At 49.7% G+C, this 11,145-nt stretch overlaps 2 protein-coding genes across 2 annotated transcripts in view; both read right to left on the bottom strand.

Annotated features, from left to right (window-relative positions):
* The window catches only part of KIAA0040 (KIAA0040 ortholog), an 8,571-nt gene extending 7,388 nt beyond the window's left edge, over window positions 1-1,183 (bottom strand). Inside the window, exon 1 of the mRNA XM_085299634.1 lies at window positions 1,159-1,183. The gene's annotated coding sequence lies outside the window, so the exon portion shown is untranslated. The remainder of the gene's footprint in view (window positions 1-1,158) is intronic.
* A 5,430-nt stretch (window positions 1,184-6,613) lies between these two features.
* The window catches only part of TNR (tenascin R), a 29,326-nt gene continuing 24,794 nt past the window's right edge, over window positions 6,614-11,145 (bottom strand). Inside the window, exons 18-21 of the mRNA XM_085299693.1 lie at window positions 10,823-10,919; window positions 9,684-9,845; window positions 7,260-7,423; window positions 6,614-6,733 (exon numbers count right to left, since the gene is read on the bottom strand). Of these exons, the coding sequence (XP_085155819.1) occupies window positions 6,614-6,733; window positions 7,260-7,423; window positions 9,684-9,845; window positions 10,823-10,919 (543 nt within the window). The remainder of the gene's footprint in view (window positions 6,734-7,259; window positions 7,424-9,683; window positions 9,846-10,822; window positions 10,920-11,145) is intronic.

Below are 11,145 nucleotides of genomic sequence, written 5' to 3'. Positions count from 1 at the left end.
GCAGCAGCAGCGCCAGCCCCGCGCTGCTCCTTAACAACCTCCAGGGGCGAGAGGAAGGGCTGACTCAGAAGGCGGCGATGAATCACGCCGGCTCCGCACAGTGCTTTTCGTCGGTTTATTTATCCCTTTTCTCCTTCCTCCCCGCGCCCCTCCAGGTCCGCGAGCGCTGCCTGGCCCCRTCAGGCCCCCGTGTGACCGGCTGGTGCCAACCGAGGGGCATTTGGGGCGGTTTTAAAGCCYGGAGGCTGCAGCCTGCCGGGTTTCCGAGCCTTGGCGGCGGCTCGCGGTCGGCGGCCTGGTTTTCCCGAGGCCGGAGGGTCCCTCGGGACTGTTTGTTTTTCCAGCCGGGAGGAGACAGTTCTTACTTATTTCTGCTGCCCTGGGAGGGAGCCGGTTCCCGCGGTGGCGGGGTGGGGTTAGTGTTGCAGCAAAGCCACTGCGGAGGCCAAACTGGGACCGAAGCAGGGCAGCATGATGGCTAGAAAAAAGGGGGGGATCACGCAGCAGAGACCTGCCCCGAGGAGGGGACGGGATAACTCTCTGGCTGGAAAAATCAGCTCCGGCCGCTTAGCGTTGCCGGCTCGACCCCGTTAGCGGCGGGTGCAGCCCCGGGCTTCGTCCTCTCCCGCCGGCGGCTGCCGGTCCCGCTCGCACGCCTGGGCCGACCTGAAAGCGAGCGATGGGCAGCGCTGCCGCCGGGGCAGCCTTCCTCCCCGGTGTCCCCCCCCTGCGCTCTTCCCGCCCTGCCGGGGAAAAAGAAACTCGGCCGCCCAAACGCTAAAAATAAAGCGGTGCCCGGGCCGTGTAAAAATAGCAGCCTCCGCCGCTGTTTACGTTTAGAGAGAGGTTTTCCGGCTCCGGAGCGCAGCTCGGGATGAGGCCCTGGGCGGCCTCGGCGCCCGCTCGGCCGCTGTTTCACCCCGGGGGGGGGGGTCTCGCCGCCTCCTCCCCGGGAGGCTGCAGCTGGGCCGGGGGGAGGCGCGGGGCGCGCGATGCAAAGCGYGCGGGGCGGCAAGAGGAAAAGGGGGGCGGCGGGGCCGGCACGGCGCGGGGCTGCGGCCGGTGCTCGCTCCCGGGGGCTGGTGCTGGGCGTTTCTAAGCCGCCGCAAGGCAAATTTCCCCTAGTTTGTCTCTCTGAAATTAAATTTAGAGAAATACCGCAGCTGTCTGGCTGAAGATCTGCTTTCGGGCTTTCTCATTTTGGCTGCGTGTCAGATCCTGAATTCGAGGCTAGAAGAAGCCTGCGCCCTCACGGAAAGGCGACTTCCCACGGCCGCCAGCACCTGCCCTTGCCGCAGACCCTGCTAAACCCATGTTTTTCCCTAGGAGCGTATTCTGTTGAAAGTACGTTTTAGCCCTGCAAACCCTCCGGCTGAAATCCCGGTCCCTCAGCAATCAGCCGCCGATGTCCCCGAGCTCGGGGCTGGGATTCGCTCCGTTTCTGTTCTATTTCTGTTTTTTTATTTGTATTTCTTCCAGGCAAGCTGCGTGACCCCTCGCCCAGCGGCTCCCCCCTCCCCAGGCACCGGTCCCTGCTCTTTCCCATCCTCCGGCTCCTGCCCGCCGCGCCAGGGACCAGGCACACCGGGCGCTCTCTTCGGATTCTTTTATTAATGTATAGAAAATGCATTAAAAAAAGGAACTATACATAGCCTAAGAGCGGTCAGGACTAAAAATACTAGTTAACARTGGTTAACGAGCGTCGATCCCATTCTCCAAGCTACGTTTTCATTACAGGGTGGGGAGGGTCATTTAATATATTATTTATTTATATTATTTATCTTATCCCTTTATTTATTTATTTATTTATTACTCCCCAGTTTGGTTGCACCGATTTCTGGTTTAGCTTGTCAGAATCGGTCCGAGGGATTTCGTGGTCTCCGTTCTTCCTCCTTGCTTAGGGGGTTGTTGGATGTTGGAAGCAATCAGCACAATTTCAGTGTCGCACAAAAGCGACTGCTTTCTGCTTTTTTTTTTTTTTTTTTTTTTTTTTTTTTTTTTTTTTTTAGTTATTTTTAGTTTCTCACTCCGTGTCCTCACCGCTCCGAGCAAGAGGCAGAGCTGGGGCTTTGCCCACTGGGGCTGCTGCTGCGGGCCTGGGTTTTGCTGCCTCCCGGGCACGGGTGCCCTCGCGCTTTCCCTCGCCTTGCCCAGAGCTCTGTCCCTCCGGAGGAGYGGGGAGCAGCTGCCAGCCCCCCGGCCACGTCCACGGAGGAGCAGGGAGCAGCTCGTCCTTCYCATCCGTCTTTCTTTGGTTACGTTGTAAAGGGGTGAGCAGAGGGGGACTTAGCAACGGAGCAGGAACGGAAACGGGAATTCAACTCGGGGAAAAGAGGTGTGAAAGTCCCCTGGCCTTCCCGTGTGTTTAATATTCCCGTCTCCGTGTGTCAGCAGCTGGGACTGCAGGTGGAGATGCTGRAATTACTGTAGGCGACTTGTTGTGTCAACGAGCGCCTGGCTGCGGCTGTGCTTCCCAGTGCCGGTAAGCGCGACACCTGCCCTGGCCTGCCTGGGAGCTGCCGGCCGCCCAGCCGAGCTCAGCAGCTGAGCCTCCCACCTCCCGTTTCCTCGCTTGTGGGTTGGGAAAGCGGCTGAGCATCAAAATGCTCCTCACCGAGCTAAACACTGATGGTTGGTTTTAGTGGGATTTGCTGTTGAGGGTGTAAGATAACTCCTAGGCTCTAATGCTTTCTTCTGTTGCTAAAGCAGGAAGATCTCCCATCCTTAGGGACAAGCAGGGCTTTGGGTTAGAAAGCAGAGGTGGCTTTGAAGGCCACGGGGTCCAGAGCACGTGCAGTGCTCTGCTTGGGGAAAGACCAGATGTGCTGCTCCCTGTTGACACTATGGGATTTGACATTTTGCATGTGGCAGTGCAGTTTGGGTGGTAGCGTCTGGTTTGTTCTGGGGCTTGGTCCAACCTCAGGGCCTGGCCTTGCAAGCTAGGTGGGCAGAAGAGCCACCAGAGAGTTTGGAGATGATTCAAGTGCAGGAGCTAAGGTCTCTGGAGATGAACGTGGCACAGGAGCCAGCTTTGTCTTTGGTGGCTTTCCAGCCTGTTGCCAAGATCTGATTCAGTTTGACAGCTAAGCTAATGAGGGAAAAAGACACATTTGTTCTGGCTGGAGAATGAGGGGCTTGCCCAACCAGTGATGGAGTGTAAGAGACTGTATTTAATCACTTGGCCATTCTGCAGCATCAATATTAAGCACAAATATGCTTGAAATCAGGAGCAGGAGCTTTATCCAAAAAACATTTATCAGACAATGCTGGAAAACAAATTTCTGAAAAATTTCACCTTGCTTATGGGCCATGCGAATGAGGCACAAGGACTAAAATGACTAGGTTGTCATTGCGAACTGTTTGCCTAGGCTTTGCTTAGGCTATCACCATGAGAACGAAACCACAATGTGCAGGCACCTTCCCTTAAAACATTTTAGAAACTGAAATGCTTTTTGTCAAGGTAACGAGTGCAACACCCTGATGCTCTCAGTGTGAGATCAGGGATGCAGCAACAGTGTTGTCCAAGTAAAGGTGGCCCCTGACTCCTCAGRCAGGTGATGCTGGATGCCTGTGGAAGGCAGCAGAGCAGGGAGAACTGGAAGAAGAATCAGGAAGGAGCCGGGGCTTCTTGCTGGTAACTTCCCTATTTGTTTTTTATGGAAGGACCTGTCTCTGCCTGTAAGAACACTGGAAGGTCAGACATTATCTCCAAGTGTGTCCTTCTGCCTTGATGATGGAGTTCTGGCAAATGGGCACACTGATCCTGGCTACAAGACTTACAAAAGGGATGAGAGACATCAGCAGGGAGGCACATATGATAGGAGATCTATTTAAAGAATAATCAGCCTTTTTTGGAGATCTTCTGAACCCCCTGGAAAAACAAGGCTGAAAGAAAGCTCCTTCTGATATGATACGTGAGGTCATGWTTTGGTTGAGCGCATTTTTTGATTTTCTGTTTGTTGTTTTGTACTTACAAAAAAGAGAGAAGTTTCTCGCCTTATACTTGACAGTGAATGTTGAGTTCCCATATTTCCACTGGGTAGATAAGAAAACCACATCACTCACTCATGCTGAACCACTTTCTAAAACAGGAAATGAATGCATCCACTGTCAGTGTCTGGTCCTAGTTACAACCACTGGACTGCAGGGCTTTTGTCAGCACATTTCTTACTTATAAACTCTTGTTCATATTGGGAAAATATTACAATGCAGATCTACTAGGAGGCTTCTTATGTTTTAATCAGTTCTGCCTGCTGCTTCTTGTTGGCTTCTGGGGCCTAAAATGAGGCACGCTGCTCAGCAACCCCGAGATGCTACCATCTGTGACACTGGCCTCATCCTACGAGAGATCCCATCTTCTTCATCCTCTTTGACCCATTCCTCAATTAGATGATTTGCTTGCTGCCTGATTCGACACTGATGCGCTGTAAGAAGAGATGCCTCACTTACGTGAGGTGCTACTGAGCTACAGCGTCCTTCCTCTAGGTCAGACTGTCCATGTCAGCTTTTAAGCTGACCACTCAAAGGATTCAACTCTATATCTAATCCTGACCTCTGAGTTAGCTATGTTTTTGTGTGCCAGCACATGGCACAGATMAGGAAGGCTGCATTTGCTGCTTAATGTCCTTCAGGTCCACATTAATGGTGAGTAACATCAGAAAATCTRGGAGCATGACTATGACAGAGACAGTGGCCTGAATTATAAGCTACTGCAAAGATGCCTTTATGTTGCCCTGTGGAAGTGCTTCTTAAGACAAAGCAGCTTCAGTGTGATAAAATCGAAAACAATGTTTTGCATTTGTAATACTCCCTTGGCTGTGAACCCAGATACGAGCTGCATTGTACTTGCGTGTAAGAATCAGAAGTGGGGACAAGTCCTTTCTCCTACGCCAGGCTAACTACAATGCACAACATTGATCGGAGCCTGCGGCAGAGAGGACTAAATCCAGTGTGATGTTTGTTTGTGATAAGTGGAAGCGGTGCCAACGACAACAGCACAAGGGGAGCTCTCTGCAGGGTCTGTCTTCTTTAAGACAGGAGAAGTAAAGGACAGGAAGAGCACTCTCATCAGTTCTTTCTAGGGTCTCAAAGTGCTGTACAAATCTTAATGGACTAGGCCTTCTTTCAAGGAAGGGAACCGGCTGATTTCCCGTTACAGCGATGATGATACCAAGGCACTGAGAATTTGTGTCCTCTTGCGATCACAGTGAACAGGATGGTGTAGGAGCAGGAAGGGAACGAGTATTTCTCAACTTGCACKTCTCTTCCCTCGACTGCATCATCATCATTCCTGCCGCACGCACAGAGATCCGTGACTGTGGCTCCTGGGCCATGCCGAAGATCGCCACATGCTCTGCTGGCTTCTGGCTGGACTATAGCCATCTGGTAACTCCTTCGGTTGCTGGTCTTTAACACTCTTTGGTTTGGGACCAGCTACCTCTGTGGGAGACAATGTGGTGGCATATTAAAGTAGTAGAAGAAATGGGCCCTAGTTAGACTTAAAGACTGCAGGAAATGTTTTTTTCTGCCCAGTTGTCTGATTTGTCTCCTTTCCTCTCCCTCAAGCTAAACATAACCCAGATAAATATCATGCACCATAAGCGTGATAAGCTCAGCTCACAAAGGAGAGGAGTGAATGATGCAGCTTTCAAGTGTGCCTGGATGGTAGAACAGCTCACGGTCTATACTGTCTGCTCCTCTACACCCCRTCCACAAGAGGATGACTTTGGCTGTGGTGGACTATGTGCTGGTGGGTTAACACATGAATTGTGGGCTCTCTAGAATTTGTCTGCATGTGCAAATATTCTCCATGCCCTTATGGGGAGATCTGCAATAGTCAGATCTCTCTACGTGATGCCTCTTGTTCTGGTCCTCACTTTGTCTGAGCCTGTAGAGTGCCTGTACTTAGCAAGAGGGATAACCAGGCTGTGCGCCCTTGGCCAAAGGCAGAGGCAGGCTTCTCACCTGCTAGAAGAGTTGGTGTTTGTGGGATGATGGGAAGCTCAGGACCTGCTGCCAGAGASGAGAGAGGGAGGCAGGAAAAGGATTGGTGTCTCTGGCCAATCTTATAGGGTGGAAACGGTTACATCAAGATCCTGAGGGTGAAGGTTTCTGCCACGTGGCCCAAGAGGTTGACTGGTCCCAGGCTGCAGGGAGGTGGCCTGYCCAAAGAGAGGATCTGCCCTGCACTGTGGCAAGGCCTGTGCCCATCAGAGTCGCTGGTGAACAGGGTCTGCTCTAAGAACAGGGGAGGGATGTCACAGCAGAGATGGTGGTCGTAGGGCAAATGAAATACTTCTGACGGGTTGCTGGGGAKTTCTAGATCTTTTAAAAAAATATCAAAAATCTGTCTCTCTTTCTTTTCATGTTAAGGGCAAGAGTTTTGGGGCAGGGAGACTGGAAATTTGGTATCTCTCTGGGACTGATGCAAAGCAATGAGGTCTTTCCTTCCCCACAGCCTTTACTAGTGCCGTGGTTCCCTCCAGGACTTGTGAGGGGCAGGTTGCTATCTCAGAGGAGTAGTATTTTTTTTTWATCCCTTTTCATATTATAAAATACAAACAAATGACAGAAAAGGTCAGGTGGTGAGAAGTGGGAGAGGGGTCCTGCTGGCTCAGAGCTGTAGGGACCGTCGCTTCCTCCCAGAGATGTTACGGTGGTTGTAGGGTCGCATCTTCATTTCCACAAAGGGTATGGAGAACTCATGGCCTTTCCAATGGTACCAGTTAATCCCCTGGCAGAAGGGAGAGAAAGGTACAGAGTGAATAAAAAACCTAGCACGAAACAAGAGTGGGAGAGGAAGAAAACAAACTTGAACTCTGTGGAGGTGCCAGAAGGAAGAATATAATTTGTTAGGCTGAGAGCAAGAAATTCTTATGCTAATCTTGCTTATTTGGTCATTTCCATCTTTCAAAGGCTCTTGATCAAATTAGATACTTTTTTTTTTTTAATGTGATTTAGCAAGCTGCCATGGTAAATGACCAGGACAGCCAATACGAGGTACAAAATATTAGCCTAAATGGCTCAAAGGTGGCTCCTTCAGTTAGGTGGGATAACTCTTGAAGTGCTCCTGACTCCTGAGCACTGACCACAACTGCAGCCCCAGCCAATGTTTGCTCTCTTGCTGAGGAGGCATCACTTTTGCCTTAAAAAAAAAAGAATCACTGAATAGAATCTGGCAGGCAACAAGAAAATGGGGGAAGGGACTAAGAACGCAGGGTGGCGATCACACCGTTACAAGAAATGCTGTATGATCTTACCTGACTGTGCCGGGACTCTCCRTACTTGCCATTGAGGTTGGTCCGGTGGCAGTTCTTGTACCACCAGGCCCCTTTGTATGACATGGCACAGTTGGTCACAGCGACGTCGTTGTCCCTGTCCTTGGTGGAGAAGGGGCGGCCTTGGTGGTAGGTGAGGGAATCCCCTGTGGAAAGAGGTGCTTTAAAGGGTGACTGACAGATAAGGTTGCTCTTGGGTTGTGCACCTTGGTGCTCAAGCAGTCTGGCTTTTTCACTAGGAAATTATGACACGTTAATGTTCAGTCCGGCAGCCTGCTGGTCACCAGTTCAAACAGCTGTGGACCATGTGGGATTAATGTTAACTGGAATTGCTAGCAATTGGTTCATCTGAGATCCTCTGCTGTTAGTTTGGGATCAATACAGACTCAACTAAATCCTATTTAGGTCTATTTAGGTTTGATAGATATAGTGGCAATCTGCAATCTGGCTCCAAATCTAAATTTCAGGGCTGCAGAAGGGAATTAAATCCTAGATTTGGGCATTCTGGATTTCTGGAAAGTTGGATCTGGATCTAAAAACTATGTGACTTTAGGACTTTTCCATCCTCCTCCCCTCCCATTAGCCAAAGGAAAATATTCTCTGAAAGGTGAACAAGCATTCATCTCTTGAGCCAAGATGTTTGGCCCTCTTTTTTTAATCCTTTGGATAAGGGGAAGAACTTTCTGGAGGGCATGTGATATCTTATTCCACCACAGATGCCTAACCTGCTYTCCTTATGAAGGAACAAGAAGCCTGCCTTTGGATGAAAGAAGAGCCAACATGAAAGATTGTTGCTCCCTGTAAATATTGACTGCCTCCAACTCACACCCTCAGAACTATAAAATAGAAAGAAAGAAAAAAACAGTGGATCTGTGCTCCTTCAGGGATGGGAGGCAGGAGGGGAACTGCTACAAAGCTCAGGGCTGCTTCTCTTCCTGGACTGTGTGTTGAACTCATTTTAAGCACATGTGATCCGTACACTTTGGACCCTAGACCTGATTTTCTTAAAGCTTAGCCTAAGGCTAGCTTTAAGACTTAAGACTTTTCTTAATATTGGCCTTTTAGAGTTAAAACTAAATTCTTTTTTCTTGCTGCCATGATTCCTAACTGGATTACAGAACCACAGAGCTGCTGACCTCCTGGACYAGCTGTGCCCAGGACCACATTCAGGGAGTTTACTGTAGGAGACCAGCAYAGCCATCAGTAGTGTGTCTTTCTCTTGGTTTGTCAGGGAGCTGAGARTTGGCACGCTAGTGGATAGGCACCTGGAAATGGCATTCATTCCCTTGAATTTAAAATAATAAATATGTGATGGTCATTACTACAGTCAGGTGATGTGCTTAGAGGAGACATTCTGAATATGCTCTTTGGGGCCCCCAAGAAGATATGAAGTGGACCTATAGTAACTGCGTACAGTCCTGACTGTGAACAGATGCTGAGAGACTCTAGAAAACCTCTCAGCAATGAACAACTTGGCAAGTCCTTTCTTCCCTTAAGGTGCAGCAGAAGTTCCTTGATCTGACTGTTGGAATAAGAGGTGGGAAGAGGCAGGTGTTGTGTCTGAAGCACTGTCCCTGGCGTTTTGGCAACAGATTGAGTCCTGAGCCTACTTGGCAATAGGCTCGTGTCCTGAGATGTAAGACCAGAGTGAGTGCTGTGTTGCGTGCAATGCAGTTCCCTATCTTTACTTCCCCTGTGGCAAGTAGCAGGTATTGTACGGGAAAAATCCTGCATCTGAGATACAACGTGGGCTTCCTCGCCAAGGGCATAGAAGTGAAGTTTTGTCTGCACCGTGGAGGTTTACAGTCATTAGAGATTTCCATCCTAACTAGAGTAGTTGCAGCTATACCCATTCTCCTCCTCCTTGTCTGTGCCCTCCCTCTGCCATCCTGCGGCCCAGGGTGCTTCAGTGTGAGGCTGTCTCCCCAGGAAGCTTTCCGATAGGCAAAGCGCAGCATTGCTGCGTTAACCAAGCAAGCAGGTTTAACAGCGTCCTTGCAAAACTGACTAGTGTTTTGGCCCTATATGATGAAACTATGCAGAGCATTGCAGATTTTCCATTGCTGTGGGAGGGTAATAAATTCACCCTCCAGCACGGCGTGGCACTAACAGAGTGAGCTGTAGTGACTGTTGTGTGAGATGACACCTCTGACTATTGACCTGATTATCTGAACAGCAAGGGCTACTATATTAAATGTCTAACCCCCAATGGAAAATTCCCTATGTCTTTAAYGGGATTTATCCATCTAGTTTACATGGTGAACTATGGGAAGCTATGGCTTATTGCCTTGCTGCTCCAGAAGAGAAGAAACAGCTTTGAGTTGGGATTTCCTTTACAGTTTCAGACCGCCTGGTCCCGGGAGCTTCCTACAACACATTAGGTGCTGGCTAGCACTGAGTTTGTACCAGAGGTCCCGTTGTAGTCTCCTATTCGGAGCTTGTACAGGCTCCTGGAGTCGCCGATGGAGAACTTGTCGTAGTAGGCATACGCTGCTTCCTGGCCGTCTCTCATGTCTATTCGCAACTCATAGCGCCCCTGGGAGGTGATCTTGTGGATGTTGTCCAAGCCTGGCAGGACAAGCAGCGAGACATCTGGTGAGACCCAGTGCCTGGATATGCTCTGCTAGCAAGCTGAAAAAGCTCTAGGCAAATACAATAGSTCTGGGCGACGAAAATGAGGAGAGAAACCACAGAGCAACAGTGCTTCTGGTTAGGTTTTTCTCTTTCCTGGCACTGGCTGGGTCTGAACTCTCTCTCTCCCCTTTTTAGCATCACTGAGTCTGGGGGCAATCAGCTGTGGAGTCCTGCTGCTTCTCCTGTTACAAAGCTGCCTTTGGCTATGGATGATAAACTCTCTTAAAAGCCAGAGCATGTTTAGTCTATAGAGCAGGCCTTGGTCATGCTCATTTTTTATGGGAGAKTGCTCCATTTCAGAGCTCTGCTGAATCTCCCACTTACCCTTTTCCTATTTCCTTTGGGCAACTGTTTTGCTCACTGAAGCCTGAGGAGGCCTGTGAGTCATAGATGCCACCGACACAAACTCTAGTTATTCAAGGAAAATACCAGGTTCTGGCCCACAAGGTCCCCCAGTGTTCACCCTTCTCAGTTTGGGCCTCTCTCTGGAGGGATCTATGGACTGATTCAGGAYGTTCCTGAGGCAAACAGAAACGGCCTGAGGAACTGGATAAAACAGTCCAGTGCTGGGATTTTACCGACATGAGGTTTATCCAGCGTCAGAATGAAAGGCTAGTACATTAACTTTACAAACTAGGGACCTGCTGGCCTTTTAACTCACTTTTATGTTGTGTATCCATGTATGACTGCTCTAATCCTAGGGGCAGGGAATGAACAACTGAAGAAAAATGGTTTTGAAGGAGAGGGAGAGCAAAGAGGTCTGGTAAAAAGCAAGGAGCTGACAGCTGAGCTACCAACTGAACGAGGCAGGGAAAGGAATTAGGCAGGCAGAGGCAAGCTGTACGAGTCGCTGCTTGCCACGATCTTGGCTTTGACAGTGCCAATGAAAGACAAAATAGTGAAGGTGTTACCTAGCCAAAATTCATCTTCCAGGTTTCCAAATCCGACCCGGTAATCTGCCCACTTCCGAAAGAAATCTGTCAGCCCGTTCTGCCGCCTCTGGAATACCTGCAGGGGGTAGAAAATGCAATGGTGATTGCCTAGCTAGGCCTTGGGCTACAAAAAAATAAGAGAATACTTTGCTCTCCCGTAGTGCCTTTCAGGGGAGAAACTGCAATGCCCCTTTGGTTAATCGCGGCCATGTGAGGCTAGGGATAGTCAATGTGCAGACGGATAAACTGAAAAGATGTTAAATGATGTCCGCAGCAAATCAGTGTTAAAATAGGAGTAGAGA

Source organism: Rhea americana, unplaced genomic scaffold (genome assembly GCF_003343005.1).
Source record: "Rhea americana isolate MKP2758 unplaced genomic scaffold, rheAme1 scaffold_151, whole genome shotgun sequence".
NCBI lineage: Eukaryota > Metazoa > Chordata > Aves > Rheiformes > Rheidae > Rhea > Rhea americana.
Note: the sequence above shows the minus strand (reverse complement) of the source record. Positions and strands in the feature narration are given on the sequence as shown.